Source organism: Coturnix japonica, chromosome 1 (genome assembly GCF_054131305.1).
Source record: "Coturnix japonica strain WE chromosome 1, WE-NBRP24, whole genome shotgun sequence".
Taxonomy (NCBI): Eukaryota; Metazoa; Chordata; class Aves; order Galliformes; family Phasianidae; genus Coturnix; species Coturnix japonica.
In genome coordinates, this window is record NC_140663.1 from 99,842,275 (window position 1) to 99,864,929 (window position 22,655).

Genomic DNA, 22,655 nt, shown 5'->3' on the forward strand with positions numbered 1-22,655 from the left:
CAATATTCTCGTTTGCTTTATGAGAAGTTTCACTGTCACTGCATTTAGGAAGCTTGCCGTGACTGTTACGCTCAGTAAGAGGCATATTGCTTTGTAACCTCCATATAGTGGCGGCAAGCACAGCTTCACTGCCTACTTTAGTACGGTTCCACTAGGCAGGAGGCAAAACATCTCCAACAGGGAACAGTTTGCACCTACCTGCCCACATAAAGCCCTACACTACACGGAACTTAGCCAAGAGGGTTGCAAGCAGGTACAGAGAGGTACCCTATGTGTAGCCACAAACAGTCTCAAGCAGCAGCAATAACCAGCCCTTCAGTTTTTCTATTCATTCAGCCTCCACCTGCTGCCATCACCCATGAGAGGAGCAGCTTTGCTCTCAGGAAGGCTGAAGGCTTTGCATGAAGATGGGAAAAGAAAACCAACATGACAAAATACAGGGCAGATATGGAACACAATATTTTTATTAATAATGTGCCACATTCGGACCTTGACAAGAGTGAAATTAAAAGGTGTATTAAAACATACCCACTCTACATAATCTATTTTCTTCAGTAGAAAAAAAGCATACAACAGATAGAAATACTATATACACAGTATATCAATCTAGGCAACACACAGTTCATTCTCCCAGGACATGTACTGTGGCATGGCTGGTATGGCTCTCTAACATGTCCCTACAAACATCACTTTGCAAATAGATTTAATGGTGTTAGAATATACCATCCAGTTACAGTCCAGAATGATTTTACTGTTGTTGTTTGGCTTTTTAAGGGAAACCACTAAGAACACAGTTCAGCTCACTGATCTTAAAATGCATAGAAGATGGTACTGCATATGAAGAGATCTGTGTTAAGCTTTTACTTCTGCTCATGTAGCTTTTGGATCCTTGTTAATAACAGTCTGCCTTATTCATCTTGATTACATGGAAAACTGTAATCAGTGTATCTCCATTAAACAGAATACCTTCTGAAAACGAAACTTAGCCAGGGTTTGTGATTAACAGTATCTTGAATAGCTCTTTCTTCATCTCTTGCATTCACTTCCAGCAGATCTGTGTTAGGTTTATTTTACTTTGGAGGCTTCAAGCCCAAAATATAGATCACTGCAATAAACCAGGGACCTAATCCATCCTTTTTCTGAGGAAAATCAGAATATTAGTCCTTAAATTAGTTTGTCAAAAAAAAAGCAAGGGGAACCCACAAGATGCACCCTACTCTCACAACGTCTGTGTGGGAAGGGAATATCACTATACAGGTGGGGCAGGCACGCGCAGAGTGGATGATCCAGACCACAGTGTGGTGGGCTTCAGCTCTTAACCTTGCTTTTGGCTTTAGTCCATGTGCTCCCTCTCTCACACACTCAAACATGAGTAGCTCCTTGCTGGTTGCCCCTCAGTCCATCTGCTGACGCTGCTGGTGAGCAGGTCACTGCACGGCTGGACAAGGCTCTTGTAAATCAAGTTCCAGCAACCTTCTCACCACACCAGGCAGAAAGATAGCAAGTACTGTACCTTTTGATTAAGTCTTACTTAACAACACAGTAACTGAGCTATTGCTGCCCTGCTGAGTAAGCCGGAGCAGGGTCTGAAATGTGGGTCTCTGCAGATCAGTGAGTGCCCCATGCTTTAGAAGAACCTCAACTGTTTTTGTGTGCCCTCCTCTTGCAGCCAGATGAAGAGCTGTCAACCCCTCGTCGTCAAAAATATTGATGTTTCCTGAACTGACAAGTTCTTCTACTACTTCAGAGTGCCCATTTTCTGCAGCAAGATGCAACGCTGTCCTATTTAATGGGCCTCTGGCAAGAACATTGGCCCCTTCATCCATCAGCAACTTCGTTGTTGCTAAATGGCCGCTGCGAGATGCCAAGTGCAGAGCAGTACATCCTTCCGCTGTTGCTGCCTCAATGTCTGCACCATGTTTAAGAAGCAGCCTGGATGTGCTTGTGTGGCCAGTTTCAGCAGCTATGTGGAGAGCAGTCTGCGAGAGTGCATTCGGTACGTTGACATCTGACTCCAGGTCTATGAGAAGGCGAGCGACACGGTAGTGACCTCGCTGAGCAGCCAAGTGTAGCGAGGTCCTTCCATCCACGGTCTGCACATTTACATTTGCACCTGGCTGTTTGGCCAGAAGCTTCACAATGGGAAGATGACCTTGCCAGGCAGCATAGTGCAAAGGGACCCAGTCATCCTTTCCTTTGATGTTCACGTTAACGCCTCTTCTCAGCAGAATCCGCACAATATTCTCTTGGCCATACTGACAGGCTATGTGGATGGGGGCCCTGCCTTCAAAATCTACCTCGTTCAAGGATGCATTCTTATCAAGCAGCATTTTGGTGCTGAAATCATCCCCATTTTGGGCAGCAAAGTGAAGAGCAGTCCACTGGTCCTCATCTTTGGCATTAACATTGATTTTCCTTGCCAAGAGCAGCTCCACGATGCTTTTAATTTTCTTCTCAATGGCTATGTGAAGAGGGGTGGATCCTTTCTTGTTGGTGAGGTTTGGGTTAGCATTGTAAAGGAGAAGCCATTTGACACATTCTTCTTGACCAGCTTCAACAGCTAAGTGCAAAAGACTGCAGTTCCCATCTAAAACAATGTCAACGTCTTGAGGCTGGAGGATCTTCATCAGCTTGCTCGTGTCACCAGCTAAAATGGCTTCTGTTAGCTTCCTTTTCTGTATGTCCGTAGTACCTACATCTAGACGGAAAAAAACAACATCACAATGCTGATTCTTGCCAACCCTTACTCATCCCTGGCTAGCACAGCTGGTGGCTTCAGTAGTGTCTTCTGACTGCAAAAAAAATGACTCCCTCTCCCACTGCTGTACCTGCAGCAGTTTCAGAGCCAGTTTACATCACATTTGGAACCCACACTTCCTCTTATTCTGTCTCCAGTAAAACTAAGAACAAAGGAAGCTGCAAGTTTGTTTCCCTACAGTTATCGTGCTTTGCCTACATGGAAAAGAGGTGCCTATTTTATGCAGTACATATTGAAAAGGGAGAGGATCTCCAGGGGGGGTCTTTATTACAATGTTCCTGGGGCTGCTGAGAGAACTGCTGACAGCTTCTCAAAAGACAGGTGCTCACATTTGGGCTCAGTATTAACTGCAAAAGCTACAAGCTCCTGGACTGGCACTGGCTTTAGTCCCACTCTGACCAGGGCACTAGACAAGATGATCTCCTTTCCAATCAACATTTCCACAACCAATTCTGTAATTGCTTTGATGGGAATTCAGGTACCTTCTTTTCAAAAGCAAATTAAATGTATTGTTACTCATTACATTGTGCTTGGGAATCTCTTTATTTTATTTTATTTTTAATAGCTGCCTCCAGCAAACAAATTTGCAGTTAGGACAACAGGACATACTACTCTTCACACAGTCACTCTCCAACCCATAAGCTCCCATGCACCAGTCCAAACAATCACAGAAACAGAAAAACCAACAATAAAAAAACATCCTGACCATTACCTGAACTCTCTCTTTCAAAGGAAAGGGAAAGGGAGCCTCTGGATGAAAAAGCTGAATCTACAGACGAAACTCCTGAAAGCCGCTTGTCGCTGGCAGCAAGTTTGGATTCAGAAGAGCTGCGGCTGAGATCCTCAGGGCCCTCCATAGTCTGTGAAATCCCTGAATCCAGCTGGGACAACAATTCTGATAGACTGTAATCCTTAACTGATGCCAGAACAGGCTCCTTTTTCGGCTGAGATAATGCAGACATCCCCTTCAAGAGAAACACACAGAAGTATTTTAGAAAGGTCAGTAAGGAAAACTGAGTATGACCCTCTACAAGAAGAAGCCTAATTCTATTAGCTTGCAGGCAGCTTTAAGCACTGTACTTATCCAACAAAATCTGTCTGAAGAACCTGGTTGTTTGTTTATTTGATTGTTTTTAAGATCAGACATGCCCACATGGTTCCAGTCCTTATTTTCAAACTTTCTTGCTGTCCCTCAGCAGTCTAAAGATAAACAGGAGCTCAGGTTTTGTGCAGGCATTTTCCTGAGCTTGCCCATACATCTGCTGTTGCTTCTGCAGTCCAGTCCTTCAACAAGACCCACTTCCACCAGGCAAGAAGGTGTTAAAAAGCAGCAAAGAGAAAGCTGTTTAGAAGTTAGTCACAGAGGAACCTGTTTCTGGCAAAATAAATAAATAAACAAAAAAGAAAGAAAGAAATGGGGGGGAAAAGTGCATTTTAACATGGGACAGAAAGTCAAAATACCTCAGATTGCTGCTTTGGGGAACTCTTAGTGTCCAGGTTCTCAGCCTCCATTTCCTTTGTTTCATCTTCTGGTTTTTCACAAAGTGTTTCTGTTACTGAAGTGATTTCTTTGAAGAAAGAAAGAGAGGTTTTACTGTTTCGTCACATGGTTGGTTGGTTTTGTTTGTTTTTTAAATAGGAGGCTTCTCCCCTGGTGTCCTACTGCTTTTCTGTGTCTTAATGGTTATGAGGTATTACAGAAGAAAGACTCCGGTTTTGTCTATTCCACCAAGCATCTCATCAGAAGGTAGAAATGTGCAGCTATGCAAAGAGTGCATAGGACTGACTGAACAGTTTGCTGTCACATTCAGACAGGACTGGTGTTACATACGCAGGACTTTGAACTAGTCAACTGTTAGACTTATGTGATACCTCTTCCATCCATGGCCATACTTTGTTCAGGCAGAAAGAGGCGAGTGAATGAGGAGAAGAAACAAATCTCTGTCACTGATGCTAAATGAAGCCACTTGTAGATTCTATATGCTACATTCTGCTGCACATCTGAATTCATAACAGCTGCTTTGGGCAAGTTCAAACCTTTGGTCTGATTTGTCTTTTTTTTTTGGTCAACAGAAAACTGATAGTGCAAATTGTTCTGTAACAAGAAGTCAATTCTGTTCCTTGGCATACACTGGTATATCTCAAGAGCCAGGGTGTTCAACGCTTTGGTATGGTACAAAGCCCATCAACTCTAGTTTGGCATCTACACTAATACAGATGACTGGACGTGAACATAAACCACCTTCCCTTCAGGTACCAGCTAAATGGATCAGCTGGTTCAGTACAGATCTTATTCCCAATACGTTTACATAAAACTGTCATGGTCTGACTTGTCCCCAGATAATCTCTTCCGCAACCAGTGAATAAGTGGCCTATATCATTGTCTCTACCGTACAATGTGCTCTATTTACTCTGTCACAAAGCTTTGCAGCGTTTACCTCAAGGATTAACAGAGTCCTGAGCAATAACGTGACTCATAGAAGAAGAAACAGGCAGCCAAGCTACGAGGAAATCTTACCTTGAAATGTTGGCCGTTCACCAGGATCATCTTGCCAACATTTCTGCATCAGTTTGATCAAGTTATTACATGAATGAGGTCTGGATTTGGAAACAGGAGGTAGCTCTGGGCGGTGGCCTTTAACTACTTTTACCATGATATGTAAAATGTTGTTTTCCTCTGTAAAGCAAAAGCACACAATTGAAGCTCTCAGCAAAAGGAAAGACTTCTCTTTTGTCTAAGAGTACTAATAGTGCATTAGGCAAAAACTTGTTTTTTCACACTTTTTTTTTTTTTTTTTAAAGATCTAGAATACTTCATCAACGGGGGGGAAAAAGAAAGAAATTGGTCTTCCTCTTCCACAACACTTCTAGCAACACATTAACATCTGCTTCTCATGTATCAGTTAATCATCAATGAGTGACTATGTGCTCTTTCCACTCACAAAAGAGGCAGAAATGGAGAATAAAATACAAAAACACCCCTCAGTTCCTTGCTACCTCTCTTAGGTTTTCTGTATCAGCTGTGTGAAAACTGAATCACAGTTTTTATATAAACCAAGTGCCTGAACTTTACATAAAGGTGAAGAAAAAGCACAGGGTAGTAATGTGGCTCTTGACTCTGAAGTCAACCACTGGGTTCACAAGGAGAAAAATGAGTAGTAGACTGGAACCCGCTCAAACATGTTTGCTATACTTAGGCTAGTTGCATACAAAGGAAAATAGTCATAAAGAATAAATAACTGCCTGTAGATTGGTACATTTACTGTGGGGCAGAACAAAGCTTACTCTCACAGGCAGCTTTTTTATTTATTTATTTTTTAATCTGTACCTGCGATCTACAAATAAACTCCAGAACCACTCTACAGAGAAGCTGTTTCTAAAAACAATAGGGTTGCCTGCCAGTTGGCTTTGCCCTGCACCTTCCTTGCTGGCCATGAACATCTGTTAGAAGTCTGAGTAGGCCACACACTGATCTGGATCAGCACAGCAAACTCCAACAAAAGCAAAAAAGTGCAGATGAAGGCATCTCATAGCTACATAGGTTCTGCTTCTAGGATGTAGTACAAAGGACTTGAAATTGTGCTTGGAATTTGAGATCTTAACATGTCTATTGCACAAGACTGTAGGAATTTGGAGGACATGCATTATACATATCACTTGTATTGTGGGGCTGGTGGGGTGGGAGGCATACATATCATTGAAAAGAAGGTAAAAAAAAAAATCCACGATACATCAAACTTACCTGCAAAAGGCTTCTTCTGTGTAAGAACTCCCCAGATCACAATGGAAAAGCTACAAATACATACCAAAAATAGTTTTAGAAAAGCTTTAAAAAAAATAAGTTTAAAAGCCCACCGTTAAAAAGAAGTGTAATTTATTTTTGCTAAGTTCTCTTTCCTGAATAACACACACAGAAAGATGCAGCCAAGGACTATGACCTGAAAGTCTCATTTGTGCAGGGAGGAACCTGAGGCAGTGAACACAGAGACTTTTTGGAGACTGCAGATTCCGTGTTAACATTTACCAATTACTCCATAAAAACACTGACAAGATCAGAGAGCAGCAAAGAATTGCTGGGGATGTCATTTAATACTAGCCTGCAACACAACTGTACAAAAATATATTTCATTTAGAACATGCCATATCTTGTAATCTACAGCTATGACTTCCTCTTCCTAACAGCCTTACTGCGAAAGAAGGACCAAAGACCTAGTGATGAAATCTACTGAAGATAGCTAAGAATTGCATCATAGACTAGAAAAGTGGGTCAGGATGTACCTTTAATGGGGGAAAATAAGGTGGGCAGCATAGCTCCCATGTCAGTTGCTGATAAATAAACATTACTTGGAACAATTGATTTCCATAAGACCGGGATCAGCTGCAGTTTGTTAAAAGCCTTCTACCTTGTAAGGACTTTGCATAAAGCAAACCAAACATGAGCCTTTGCAAGATGAGGCTCAAACTAGAGGTAAGGTTCTCATGCTCAGTTTTTTGGGTCATTTATTCAAGCTCTTTTAGGTATTTTCACAGTTAACTGACCTGTACACATCATGTTTGGTGTCAAAACACCTGTTCTTCTCCTTGATGCGCTCCGGAGGAAGGTATGCAATTGTGCCACACAAGCCGTCCATACTGAGGTCATGGGAATGTGACAAGCCATTGCACTTCGCAAGTCCAAAGTCAGAAATCTGCAAAGATGGAGGAGAGAGAAGCGTGAATGTTACCATCAGACTTCAGAGGAGTTTACAAAACCTCTTCTGTAAAAAAGAGAAAGATGTAACACAGTGACTCAAAAAAACAACATAGCAAGCTACCATTCAGAAGTGCTAAGCTAAGAAAGCAATGCTGGAAGCATTACGCTGTAGTAGGCTTTTCTTTAAGGTGAAGCTAAACAAAATAAAATAAAAGCAAGCAGCATTTTGCAAGCAGCAGCATGTTAACCCACTACATGGCAAACACAACCCTCAGACAATTTAGTGCAATTTAAAACCAGTCAAAAAGTAGCTAGCGCAAACTACAGGTTAACACAATTACTGCTCTCACCCATCCCCTTTCCCTCCTAACAGCACGCTGCCATTTATGTTGAAGCCTTCTCAACACCTGTTTTCAGACCATGGGCCCAACCAGTGCAAGAGAATTTCTCTTCCAGATATTACAGTTGCACTGACCATGCCAACAAAGACTGAGCTCAGCACCAGAGGCACAAAACGCTTAAAAAACACACACTAAACCCACACAGGGAATTCTTTTTGGCAACGAGCAGATATGGCAAGTCAGTGCAGTGACGCAGTGAAGGCAGCTGAAATGAACTAAACAAGTGACAGCAAGTTTAGAAAAAGGAAAACACACCTCCACTTTAATTTGAAGTGTCAAACAAATATGCATTCATTTGCTCTCAAAGGCATACCAATCATCGAGCAAACAGATAGGCAAGGAATTTTCCTTTGTCTTAATTATTTCCCACCGGTCAAAAATGTCTATTATGCTAAGTGGAAATTTCAAGACAAGTCGAGCCTTTTTGGGCCACTCAGCTTTCTGTCTATGTGTTAGATAAGATTTCTCCTTCACATAACTCCCCTCCACCCCAAAATGGACTTAAACATTCTTTTTATCTCAAAAATACTCAAGTTTTTCAGTGACTCACTCCCTCGACACCCTTTTGATCTTCACAGCTGCTCCTTTGAGAAAGTTCTCCCTCAAAACAAAAGGCATAATTAAATATATATATATATATATATATATAGGCTCCAGCTTGACACTTTCAGAAGCTTCTCTCTAAAGATACCACAGGGCCAGTTGTAACATGCACCCGCTATTGGAAAGGGAGAGAAGCTCAGCCTGCTCCACTCTGCTGGAGGACGGTCAGGGTACACGCTGCTGTTGCTCACCAAATGGTAGGAATCTTCTAGCATGAAACAAACCAGCCCACACTGCTTCAGAAGGAACTTCTCCCAGGAAGAAAGAGCTCAGGAGAGATGTTGTGTAGACAGCTTGTGCCTTAGCACACAGGGATACAGAATCATAGGATTGCGTGAGTGGGACACCCAGAAGGCCATCTAGTCCAACTCCCTTGCAATGGATAGGGACACCTACAGCTACATCAGGTTGCTCAAAGCCCCGTCCAGCCTGACCTTGAGTGTCCCCAGGAATGGGGCATCCACCACCTCCCTGGGCAACCTGTTCCTACCTCTATCTTAAATCTGTATCAGAGCATGGGAATGACTTGAAAAAAAGAAACATGAAGTCATCTGTAAGAGTAGTTTCCCCTGCCAAGTTCTGAAATATAAGAAAGCAGGGAGTAGTCAAAAAACCTGTATTTGCAAGCCAGCTACCCTGGGAAGAGCCGCACTGATGGCCCCCATTGAATGCTACAGGAGTTTGGGGTGCTCAGTTCTCCACACAGAAAAAAAGCACAATGCCAACATCGCACAAATCCTTGGTGTCAGGTTAGTAAACTCTCTAGCTCATGCAAGCCTGAACAGATCTGACTTGGCAGGGCCCTGCTATCCTTTGATTAACATGAAGCAAAGAGCTGAATACACCTCAAGAAATCCATATGGCATGCAGGCATAATTAAAGTAATACATCTTCCTCTTTGTCTAAACAATACCAGGTTTCCTACTGTGTAAGTTAAGAAAAAAAGATGAAGTGCAGACAGTGTAGTGACAGAGCTGTGTTAGGCAAGAACAATAGCTACTTTGTGTGCATCTAAAGCTAAGATGTGAGGTTTGTGCTCTAAGAGGTCTCGCCCCAAGCCTACAAACCAAGAAACAGCTAACACACGGAGCATACAGCCTTGTGAACCTGCCCCTAGCTACTGTGACAGATTAGGCTGCGTACCAAAGCAAAGGAAATTCATCCACTGAGGAGAGCTGCCATCAGACTGAATGCTGCAGAAAGCACTGGACGTGAACGTGTGTTATCTGCCAGGCTGCAACAAAAGAGCGAGATCCCGCAGACTGCTTCTGTGGCTTCCATTAGTTCCTTCAGGATAACTTTTCCACAAAGCACAGGGTATTTAGTCAGGCAGTTTTTTTTAACATCAGTGGGAACTGTGCAGTGGGTGGAAGATGCAGCCGTTTAACTTATCTCTCCTGCCTTTAAGTTGCCCATCACGTGCCTCATTCACTAGGCACCTTGCTGGCAAAGTTCCTGTGCTTTCCATTGAGTCCCTGCTACCCATAAACCTGTGCCCACCCCAACAGCTGCCCCGTGCCACCACCAGGCACTTAGTCCTCACTCTGGATGGATCCCATCATGCTTCAAAAGCGCACATAATAGCAGCATGGTTTAGAGGAGACACGGAGGCGACAGCCTGCTTCATGCAAAACAGGTGGTGAAGAGGTAGGAAGAGAAGAGAAAGAACAGCAGCCAAACCCCACAGAGGCAGCGGGATGGTTCATGTTCAGACAGCTCACCCGCTCCCTGCCTCTCAAAGGCCTGTGTGAGAAGAAACACGTGAGCAGTCACTGGGGAGGGGAGCTGCCCGTGCTTCCCTGCCCGCAGCCCAGCAACATCACCCTACTGCCAGATCCCAGATCCAAAGGGCATTTTACACAAAACCTTTCTTTTTTCAGTTTGTTTTAAGTTGAGGCTACTGTACACGCAGACTTTATCTGTTTCCGCCTTTGTGAGGATGTTTCATAGAATCATTAAGGTTAGAAAAGACCACTAGGATCACCCTGCCCAACCATCGGCCTATCCCCACCATGCCCACCAACCACATCCCTCAGTACCACTCATTTCCATTCTAGTCTGTGAAAAACACTCACTCACAAGGGTTCAGATGCTTGAGTTGGTCAAATTATTTTACGGAGCTTTTACAGAAACTAAAATCTCTCCCATCCCATTCAGCTACAGGAGTTACTAGAGCTATTCCCGAGCAGTGCCAGCATTTACCACACAGAAATAAAAGTAGTGATTGGAAACTGCCTGCTTCTGATAGCCCACTCTGAAGCGCACATGCGGCTCCGCATGTCATCTTTCTGCAAATAAGACTCAAGCATCCACCACAACAGATGCAGGTCAGAGTTCACACAAAGGTTTTCTTCATCAAATACGTAACATAACGCGGTCAGATTAATTTTTAATCTCTGTTGACATATCCATTATTTGTCCCTGGTCAGACTCTCCTGCACACTTGGCTATTGAGAATGCCATCACATCTGTCCTTCTAACAGGAAGCTTTAAAAACTATCTCCTCATAAGTCTGTTTGTTTTATCAGAGATGTTCACAGTTCTTTCTTCAGAAGAGCAAAAACCAGAAACCATGGTGAAAAAACTGTTCTAATCCATCACAAATGTGTATAACCATAGCAGGAATGGTCTTGGTACCTCCTGTGTCACTGCTAGAGAACTGATCAAGGTGAAAATCAGCTCGTTTCGCTGGGATCAAAGTGCCAGGTAACAGCCCTGTCTAAAAACCTTCATCTGGAGGGGTGGGAAACTAAGGAGAGACTCAGAACACAGCAAGGCCTCTTCTCATTTCTAATAACAGGAGAGAACCTGTTAACTACATCAACTACTACATAATAAAAGAGAGAATCTCTTTACCAGCCTGGCCTCCAGGTGTTACCTCTTCCTATAGTACATTAAGAAGCTTTATCATCAATTTTCTACCTGAGCTTCTTCTCACTTCAAACTCTATAAATTTTGCAGCCCTTCCCTTCAGTTGAAGGTAACTAAACACAGACAGGACGCCTGTGTAGACTGGGAGCACAGTTGCAAAGTTTGCACTAGCTTAAGCTGGACCAGCGGTGGGGTGAAAGTCACCACAGTGAGCTTGAGCAGCACACAGCTGAGACAGCTCATCCCCACTCAAGTTCTTTAAAAGAAAACCTGAAAGATGAAAAATAACTGGTGGGATTTGCTTGTGTATGTATCTACACAGAGAGACGATATACATACACAGCACAAATACAACTACATATATACACACACCTATAATACATACACAAATGCACTTACACACACATACGTGAGCTGCAAAAGCCAGACTGGCTGATAAAAGAAACTAGGACTTACAAATAACGTTTCTACCCAGAAGTACTAAGTTGTAGGCTGACTTCATTTTAAAAACCTGAATGAAAAGTAGCTCGATAAGGAACCTGGAAAGTACTAACAGAATACACAGGCATGGTAGCTGGCAATAAGTCAGACAGAGAGATTCCTGCATGTGGGGGGTGTATTCCTCTGCAGATGGCCCTAGAGAAAGATCCCACTGGAACAGCGCCTGATGCTTCATCTCTTCTCCAGCTCCTTGCTGGATTGCCAGAAACCAAGGAGCTCGGAGGAGGGCTCCTGAGTTTGTACAAGGGATGGAAGGGCAGAAGAACAAATTTGCTAGGTGTGGTCCAGGTGAGCCAACTACCAACTACCTAATACCAACTAGGTATTAAGAAGTCCGTAAGCATTTGAAGGCTGCATCTACGAAACACCAGAGAAAGGAGCAAGGCAGCTCTCACCGACATTGACAGAAGCAACAGCTCAAAATTAAGGGAAAAAAAAAAAATTGCAGATGGTTGCTAGCAAAGCTTGCTAAAGGTATGCAATAATCTTTCCCAAGGAACAGCCCAGAACAACAAGACATGGAGGGGAAGGGAGCTCCCACCTCAGACTTTTCAGGGCAGGAGGCACTCTACAAATGACAGCAAAGCCTTATTCCAAGTTATACATATTATATACACACATCTAGGATAAACAAGGAATCCCCCCAACGTGAGAAAACTAATAAATACACGGCTATCTATGTCTTGGCTCAGGCTAATCTTTCCTCTTAATTATCCTCCCAATAACCAAATTCAGCACACACACTTATGTAACAGACAGGAGACAGCTTTAAGATATGGAGGCACCCACTTGATGATAAGTTCTGTGCAACACTGCTGCATTAGTCATCATCCTCTCTTGGGGTTTTTACAGTAAGTGTTGTGCTCGTAAAAGAAGAAGGGTGTGTTTCCATTGAACTAGCAATATGGCTTTTCTAATGTGCTCCACTGCAAGACTGTTTCCTGGCTCAAGGGCAAACAGCTTATAAAAATCCTCCCTACCTCCAAACTCTTCTTTTGCAGTCTGCAACATCTCTTCACTCACTTTAGGATCCTATTAGGGACAGGTCACCCACTAAATTAACACTAACATTTTAAAAGTAAAAGCATTTCAATCATCGCCTTCATTAGCCTTCCAGCAAGAAAATGCACATTAAATGAAGCTGCAGGGTCTGAAATTTAATTACAAGTTTCACATAATACAAAAAGAAGGTTTGGGGCCACGTTTTTAAAGCAAAGGCTCCTCACAGAATATGTACATCTCTTATTTTGCATGTAGGTTTATATGCCTGCTTTGCTGCTTGGAGGACTTTTCAAGATGGCTACAGACCTGAAAGACTTCTGGCTGAAAAAGGCTGGGATTAGACCATTCTCTTCTGAGCTTAATAGAAAAGGTTTGAAGAATGTGCTCTATATATGAAACACAAAGAAATAACAGCTCAGAGAAGTCAACGATGACCTCAGCTGAAAAAAACTTTGATGCATTTTTTACTTTGCCCCCTTGAATTACATCACCTTGAAGATACAGCTTATACAGCAGGCAGAACACTAGGGAGCATTTCAACCTCCTGAAATGGTGAGAAAAATAAACCCTTCATATCTTGGATCGTGGATGAGTCAAGAATTAGGAATGTAAAAGTTATGCAAGCAAGCATAAACTGTAGATAAATAAATACTTAGCAAAGGCTACTGAGAATGTGTGAGAATATAATTGGAACAGCTCAGATCCCGATGTTCTGACCATAATACCAGGGACTGCCTGCAATTGCCTTGTAGCTCAGACAGAAGATTGTCCTAAGAAGCAAACCATTACATGGCCAAGAAAAAAAGCTGAGAAAGCACCAGGTCTGATTCCGTCAGGCTTCTTATGGCTCCAGCCCCCTCAAGACATCAGGAAAGGTGTTTTTATTTACTGAACACTTCATCTTTAGAGCAGTAAAGCAGGATCACAGCCATTTGCCCACTTTGAGGAGGACAGAAAAGCAGACAGAAGATAGATGACGGCACTGGAAGATCTATGACTACACGTGCTGAACTACATCAGCCAGGGTTAGAGTTGGGCAACTGATTTGAAAATAAATAAATAAAATCTTAGAAAAAGATACATTTTTTGTCTCTTTCTTCTCCAAAAGAAATCATCAAAAGCAGACATAATCTCTCCAATCCAGCTGTCAAAACAGAACCTTCAACAGAGAAGGCCAACAAATTTGCCTTTCTGGAAAAGGATACTGAGAAGAATTCTGTTGTGATACAGCCACAACAGTTTCCCTGAGTTACCCCTTGGTAAGCATAAGCACTCATGACAGAGCTAATTTTCCGTTGTAAAAGCTCTGAACAAAAGGAAGGAGAAAATGAGCTGCTGCCAGGAAGGCTCTGCTTCTCTGGACTCCCACAGTAAATAAGATTTGGGTATTAAGCAGAGTGTACACAGCCCAGGCCTAAACAAAACAAGGTTGTCAGTAGGAGATGTGGTGCAAGCATAGATGATTTTGATATTCACACTGCTTTGCTGTCCCCATTTTCACCTGCCTTATGACCCTGCTATAGGGAAATCTATAACAGAACCCATTACATTTGCAAAAACAAAATTCACTACACTAGCACTCAACTAAAATTTTAGGAGAGCTCACGCAGACTCCCCAACTCTACCTCCATTTATATACCAAAATGGTACATAAATCAGTAGGCAAGTTTAGGGACTGGAACAGTTAGGTATTTTTGTAACTCAGAAAGAGTGCTTCTGGATTTCTTCCAGACCTTTGGATTTGGAAAAAGCCATGCAAGAATACACAAAAGTAAGCTTTGGGCTCAGAGCACCCAAGGCATACCTTGACATGGTAGTGGGCATCAAGCAGGATGTTGGCAGGCTTGAGGTCCAGATGTAGCAGTGGAGGGGACATACAGTGCAGGAAGTTCATGCCCACGGCTGTCTCATGGATGATTCGGAAGCGCAGTTCCCACGGCAGAGGTTCAGAAGCCAGGAGCTTTTCCAGAGATCCCGTCTCCATGTATTCCATCACCAAGCCAACCGGCTCTTTACAGATGCCATAAACAGGAAGGATGTAGCGAAATTTTGCCATTTCCATCTTCCTGGCTTCTTCCAATAACTCCATACGCTCCCTAGGTAGGAGAGAATATAAGGTGAAAGATGGATAATACTTCCATCCCCAAAACAAAACACTTGAAACTGAAATACACGTTTCGTGTCATCGCCTGGCTGAATCACTACACGCCTCCAGCCTATATACCCCAGGAATACTTCACATTTACTGACTTGACAGTTCCAGGTTGCTGAACCACATGCAAGCTTGCACACTTGAGCAGCACAAGTCCCCGTAGCGCAAAGCCCACCTCACTATTGCAACATGTACACGATGTAGTTAAGAACAAGGATGATATACGTAATGCTCAGATTCACCAGTGCTGTAACTCCCTGGGCTGCAGTCATTAGACTTTTGTGAGGCTGTGATCAGAAGTGAGCATGGACAGCAGACATCACTGCTTCAGCACTTGCCTCACCACAGCCGATTCTGGCCTTCATTAGGTAACAGGGATAGCACAAGTAACGAGCACTTATGGGTTAATTGCAGGTGGCAGCTGGCCTGACCCCACAGCATTAGTCAGGCTAAGGCACGGCATCCCAGGTCAGGACCCTTAATTGCCACGGCCTTCCGTAGAGCTGTAACGCCCCAACATTGTCTGTCTGCAGCCAAAGTCAAAACACAAAGTGCCCACGAAGGGTCAGAAGTCACAATACTGTAACTGTAGGGGCCATCGTGTGACACACAGCCTGTACCCTGGGGCTCCACATGAAGGCCTACCATGATGGCAGCCCCAAGGGCAGAGGTGAGAAGGCCCTTCTCTGCCCAGCATGGTACACCTGAGTTGGCATTAGCTCTGCCTTACAGGTAACAGCTGAGGAAACTAGGGTGTTCATTCTGGAGGAGGCCCAGGGGAGACCTTACTGCTCTCTACAACCACCTGAAAGGAGGTCAAGGCAGGGTGGGGGTTGGCCTCATTGCCCAGGCAACAGCAATAGGACAAAGGTAACGGCCTTAAGTTGTATCAGGGGAGGTTCAAGTTGGATATCAGGAGAAGCTTCTCCAAAAGAGTGGTGAGGTATTGGAACAGGCTGCCCAGGGAGGTGTGGAGTTACCGTCTCTCCAAGTGTTTAAGGAAAGGGTTGATGTGGTACTTAGGGACACAGTTTAGAGGGCAACATTGGTGGTAGGTGAATTATTGGATTAGATAAAACTTAAGACATCTTTTCCAACCTTAATGATTCTCCTAGTAGAAACCTTGATCAGCTGCAGCACTCTGCAGTGATCAGATATGCTGAACAATTCTCCTCAGGAGTGGCTCTAACCTAGCAATAAGCTGCAGACTATTTCAGAGGCAAGATCAGGCTGAAAAATGAGTAAAGATGGAAGCCCATAATACTGGAAGGATAAAAAGATAAGAGAAATCTTTCTTCTCTCTTAACCATGTCGACTCCTGCTGCTCCCTACAGCGGCTTTCTTGTGAAATAATTGCCTTTGTAGACAAGTACCCAGTTTGCTCTTCTGGCACGCTGGAAGGGAGTGCCTCTGAATAACACAACCAACTCCTTGCCCCCAAGCCACATGCATAGCCAGCATAATTCATCAGGCTTCAGCAAGGTGAGCTGAGCGCTGGAGTCGGAGATGTAAAACACCCGTCTGAGCCCTCCGAGGCAGAGCAGGAATCCAGCCATAGCTGAAATGGAAGAGGAGCTGCTGGGCCCAGGGACAAGGGGGTTCCCTAGCTAAGGAAGCATTGCCAAAATCAGAGATCAGCTGCTAGAAACGAGGTATCTTCCCCAGCTGAGAGGGAGCTTCCACTTAGAACAAAACAGAAACCTCCTTTTCTGTTTCAACCAGGCTCAGTTAATTAGTCAGGTTATTTACCCAACTAACAGACAAGTATCCTAAATTTGATTTGCTCATTTAAATAAAAAATCCAACACAATTGCCATCTTCAGGCTCTTCCCACATAAAGTCCATTTCAAAATGAAACAGATGGTGATGTGGCGCAGCCATTACAGCATAGGTAGTCTAATTTTCAAACACAGCTCCTTCACCTTCAGAAAACAGGAAAGAAAAAGTGGCAGAAGAAATAGCCAGACTACAACTTAATCATTAGTGAAGCAGGGAGTGCAGCTGCATTAATCCATTTAACACATACATCTCTTCAGGCAGGCAAGGCCACCTCCATCAGGATGAGATGAAAGGTCTCCACTTCTGCTTCCCACTTGGCTCAAGGATCTGCTAGCAATCAGCACTCAGACAATCTGCCTATCACTTCAGTACACAAGTGCTAACGCTACAAGGATGCTGCAGGTATCACTGTAGTTCAGTTTTAACAGATCAAAGCATGATTTTTATGCTGTCCTGTTACCCCTAATGCCTAGAAATTACCCTGCATTGCCAACAAGAGACAAACACCTCCCCCTCCAAAGAGGAAGGAATGATCCTTATGAGGCTTCTAAGTCAAGAGGCATGGGACCAGCCTCTGTTACACTTTCTTACTTCATGAAGAGTCAGAATTATCTTCTCCAACCACTTTCATTCCATTCCCTTTCCCCCTTCCAAATATTCAAACATTATAGCAATTATAAAGATTTGCATCCAGGACAGCTCAGCTCCCATAAATCTAGGGCTACCTATGCTTTCCCACAACAAAACATCAGGGGAGAAGGGCATGCACAGCAAGAGATCTAACTCCAGATTCAGTGGCAAGTGACACCTGTCACAGAATACAAAGACAGATCAGCCATTTTCAGAACAATCAGAAATACTGGGTAAATCACTCTACAGGACCTCTAGCATCCCCGCAGGCAGACAGAGCTGCTGTTGTTGCGTGCCTTTGGTTCTCCAGAAGGGACAAGGGAATTGCTCCTGCGGCAACTTTCACCACAGAAATGATGACTGTGCCCACACTTGTACGTACCTGATCTTTATACTCCAAAGATAACATTCTGTGTGTAAAGACACAGCTCGCAGCTCATGAGGCAGCATTTCCCACACTGCTCTCCAGTTGGGAGCACAGATTACCTCCACAAGCTGCTGGCAGCGAACACTGGGTCCACAACAACATTACACTGCTGAATTTTTCATGTGCACTTTCACCTGCATCAAGGCAGATATTTAAGAGTGTGTTATGACCTCTGCTGTGCCATCTACTGCTTTAATGACCTTCACACTACTGATCCTCAGAGAGGAACATGAATAAAAGAAGAAAAAACACTGGATGTTTAGAGCAGAATTTGCTTTGGGCCAGAAATAAGGCAGAAAATCCCTTTTTTCAGGTTAAATGGCTCTCAGACTTGTTGACAGATCTCTGCTGCACAGCCCTGGTGTGACAGGATTATAGGCAAACCAGCACAGTTGCGCTCAACCTGCCTCTAAAAGGGAGCGAGGTGAGTATGAAGTTCTACCTACACATCTGCAGATCACCTGAATACATTCAGCCACCTCTGTCACCTGCCTAAAGAGATACAGCATTCGCTAATGGTAACACATTCCTACAGCCCATTCCTAAGTTCTACTCAGTTTCCAAACCCAGATTGATTTTGTTCATTTTTCCCAGGCACAAAGGCACACCTTTCCACCTCCGCACCCAGCAGGCACCCTCACGGACAGCACATTTAGCCAGGAGTCTGCCCTGGAAACCGTTACATCATTCACACTCCTTACAGTCCATACGGTCACATCCAGCTCTATGAAACCCACACTGATTTCCAGGCTGTTCCCTCAGAGCTTGTCACCTTTTCTCCACAACAGACCTCTGTTCCGGCTAATGGAGGTATGGAAAAGACTTGGCTTTCTGCCTCCTGGGCCTGGGGACAGCCCCCTCCTCTCTATTCTTTAGCCTTAGGCTGATCCGACCCATCCTGAGAGCACCTGGATCTGCATGTGAGAATTCCAGGTCAGGGGAGGGAAAGTGGGAGCGAGTATAGCCTAAGAAATGGGATTTGGCTAGACAGACAGAGAAGGCTTGGATTTAAAAGTAAAAACATTTCTGGCTGTACACTCAATTTTTTTTCTGCTTGAGGCCACTTCACTCTATGGTGAGATAATTGCCAGGGGAATTACTCCAAATCTCTCAGTGTCTGCACAAACACTGCAGGAGACGCTACAGAGCACTACCAACACCAAACCAGTACCAACAGCGTTTTAATGTGGTCCCAAACAAATAAAGAAAAGCCCCTGCACAATTCAGTTAATGTTTCCAATACCTCTGGTAGCTCTAACTCTGCCGCTTCACACACTTCCAAGACACGGTTCCTCAAGTTAATCTCCTGGATTAACAGTTCAATTATATGGGCTTGTTTCAACTAGCTCCAAAACCTGTGAACTACATGCGGAGTGCTTTATTGCGTCTGTGCCCCCCTGCTATTTGAATACACAATTTGCAGAAACAGCATTTTCAAAGGCCAAAGCCCCCCCCCCCCCCAAAAAAAAAAAGAAACAAACAAACCCATCTAATTAATGCTGTCCTGAAGCACCTAAAACAAATTCTGCAGCAAAACAAATACGCTCCTGTTTTTTTCCTGGGTTGTCAAAATGAACCACGTGCTGCAGGAGCCCCCTGCTCTCAGGTGTTCCAAAAGTCTTAAGCTGTTTTAATTCGCTGCACCTCAAGTTCGTGTGATTTCCCTCATACTTGCAGACCTTGCAACCGCTAAGAGAAGGAGCTCTACACTGCACGCTGAGTACTGCTAAGGGAGACCTGGACCTGCTGGAGCACGTCCAGAGGAGGGCCACAAAAATGATCCAAGGGATGGAACACCTCTCCTATGAGAACAGGCTGAGAGAGCTGGGGCTGTTCACTGTGGAGAAGAGAATGCTCCAGGGAGAGATGAGAGCGGCCTTTCTGTATCTACAGAGGGGATATAAGAAGGAAGGGGACAGACTCCTTAGCAGGGTCTGCTGTGACAGGACAAGGGAAAATGGTTTCAAACTGAAGGGGCAGATTTAGAGTGGGTATGAGGAAGAAGTTTTTCACGACAAGGCACTGGCTCAGGTTGCCCAGAGAGGTGCTGGGTGCTCCATCCCTGGGGACACTCAAGGTCAGGCTGGACAGGGCTCTGAGCGACCTAATATAGCTGTAGGTGTCCCTATTCACTGCAGGGGAGCTGGACTGGGTGGCCTTTAAGGGTCCCTCCCAACGACTTTAAGACTCTACCACAGAGATTTGGGGGCATCGCTCAACACTAATCGCCCACATTACAGTAGGTGGCAGCACGGTTCACCTCACACCGTAAAAAACAAACAAACAAACAAACAAAAAATGAAAACCTGAGTACATTTCGAAAATGTTCTGTAAATACAAAGCGCAGAAAACATTCCAACTCATTTTTAAGGTGGTGGCGGTGGCCCTGCCGTGTGACAGAGCTCCGGGAAGCTCTTAGAGCTCAGTTGCCCCGCGCCTGGACACTGAGCTACATCACCTGCTCTGTCCGTCAAAAATAAGGTAACACCGGCGGGGCAAATAGCAGCGCAGCCTCACAAGCCTTTTGAGCTGATGTTCAGCTCTATTACCTCCATTGGCACGCCCAGGGTAGGCTTAGGAAATAATAATAATAATAATGAAAGGAAAACACGAAGGGTCCCTGCGCTCTCCATGCCCGGTGCAGACAGCCGTCCCGCCCCGTCCCCACGTCCCAAGCCGAGGCATTGCCGCCTCGCCCCCACCCGAGCCGAGCCGAGCCGAGCCGCCTTACTTCTCGTCCACGTGCAGGCTGGGCGAGCACTTGATGGCGAGCCATGTCTTCCAGTGGAGGTGGCGCACCTTGTACACCTGCCCGAAGCCCCCCGAGCCGATCTTCTCCCAGCTGCCGAACTCGCTCTCCTCGAATGTCTTTAGCAGCCCCATGGCCCACGGGGAGCCGCTGTCCCGCGCCATGCCGCCCCTCGGCCGCCGCCCGGCTCCGAGCTCAGCCGCGCCTCCACCGCCGCCGCCTCCCGCCGGCCCAGGTGAGTCAGGCGCGCCCCGGGGGGCCGGGCCCGGCCCAGGAAATGACGGCGGCCCGGCCCTGCCGCCATGGAGCTGGCACAGGGCGGCGCTGTGGGGGAGTTCAAGCCGTCGGGTTGTGGGCCGAGTCGTCCCTCTACTCGCTCTTGTGAGAAGGCGACCTGCCTCAGCGGGCGGGAGCTGCCGGAGGTCGTAGAATCGCAGAATATCCCGTAATGGAAGTGACCTACAAGGATCATCGAGTTCAACTCTGAGATCCACACAGGACTACCCAAAGTCAAACCTTACGACTGTGAGCAACCTCCAGATGCTCCTTGAACTCCAGCCGTGCCTGCTGCCCCGGGAAGGGAAATGTCAGTGACTCCATTCTTTGCTTTTCCCGTAAGCAGGGCCTGTTCTGAGAGACTCACCTGGGCTGCAGCCAAAGAGAAACCCTTCAACCGCACATCCTGCTTCAGGCTGGGAGACACAGTCCCTCCTGCTCCGTGCTGCAGAGCCTGGGGTCTGTCTGGGTGTGCTTGGAACCAGTGTTTGTCTCTAGGAAACTGTACTGCTAAGCACTGATGTGTCTACGGCTTTTACCTACCCCTGGGTTGAGGGACTCTGATTAGTTCAGCTGCAGATTTCAGTGCCCGAATCCTTTTGTACGTCTAACTACAGGTAGAACCACAGACTTATGTGAGTTGGAAGGGACCCTTAAAGGCCATCAGGTCCAACTCCCCTGCAGTGAACAGGGACATCTACAACTACATCAGGTTGTTCTGAGCCTCTCCAGCCTTGCATTGAGTGCCTCCTGGATCAGGGCATCCACCATCACTCTGGGCAACCTGTGCCAGTGCCTCACCACCCTGCTTGTAAAAAACTTGTTCTTATCTCCCCTCTTTCAGTTTGAAATTATTTATTTCACTTTGTCCTGTCTCAACAGACCCTGCTGCAGAGTGTGTGCTATTCTTTCTTACAGCTCCCCTTTAGATACAGAAAGGCTGTTCTCCGTTCTCCCTGGAGCCTTCTCCATAGTGAACAGCCCCAGCTCTCTCAGCCTGTCCTCATAGGAGAGGTATTACATTCCTTTGATCATTTTTGTGGCCCTCCTCTGGGCACACTCCAACAGCTCCATATCTCTCCTGTGCTGAGGACTCCCCATCTGGATGCAGTACTCCAGGTGAGGCCTCATCATTGTAGAGCAGAGGGGCAGCATCACCTCCCTCACTCTGCTGGCCACACTTCTTTGGATGCAGCCCAGGTACTCTAGGATTATGACTCTTAATCTGTTGCTGAGATACTGCAGCTGTGAGGAAGGAGTCCGCAACCTTTGGTAAGCAACATAATCGTAAAGAGGCTGTTTCTATCTGCATTGTGACCTTCATACCTATCACACGTTTAAAGGTTAATAAAGCTTGTGATTGTTTGTTATGGTGAATATCAGACTCAAGTTTGTTGTAAGCAGTCAATGCGTGATTGTTTAATCTGACAAGCAACAGATGGAGGACAATACGTTTTAAAGCTGGGATAATAGCAGTAGTCACTCTGTTGTCTTTGCAAAGCTCCATTTAGAAAGAATTTATAGAAACATTTAATTATTTTCAAGACGAGACATCTAGTCTGTTTGCAGGTCTTTATTCCGCACAAACTATTTCCTGTTTAATTTAGTCTGGATTAAACTGAACAGTTGCTTACTCTAAATGAGAACATCTCTAAATACATAAATGACAATAGAGAAATAACTGTGTGTAAGGACAAGTCCTTAGTTCCTTTGTCCAGCCACCTCTTTCTGCCTACCATCCTAACTTCCTCTTTCTTTTGATCTGGGTTCAACTACGGCTGGATCCATGTGAAGAGATGTCTGTGCTCCCATG

At 45.0% G+C, this 22,655-nt stretch overlaps 1 protein-coding gene across 2 annotated transcripts; it reads right to left on the reverse strand.

Annotated features, from left to right (window-relative positions):
* Positions 1-446: 446 nt before the first annotated feature.
* Positions 447-21,190, reverse strand: RIPK4 (receptor interacting serine/threonine kinase 4). 2 transcript variants are annotated; one of them, XM_015882936.3, is made up of 8 exons: positions 20,549-21,190; positions 14,634-14,925; positions 7,298-7,446; positions 6,501-6,550; positions 5,277-5,435; positions 4,220-4,326; positions 3,471-3,723; positions 447-2,698 (listed from the first exon to the last, which is right to left on the reverse strand). In XM_015882936.3, exons 1-8 carry the CDS (start codon positions 20,728-20,730, stop codon positions 1,521-1,523), a joined length of 2,370 nt encoding a protein of 789 aa, XP_015738422.2. In that variant the 5' UTR covers positions 20,731-21,190; the 3' UTR covers positions 447-1,520. The 2 variants fall into 2 exon arrangements, with proteins under 2 accessions (XP_015738422.2, XP_085404623.1); XM_085548497.1 differs by lacking the exons at positions 14,634-14,925; positions 20,549-21,190 and adding an exon at positions 7,802-7,948.
* Positions 21,191-22,655: the final 1,465 nt, after the last annotated feature.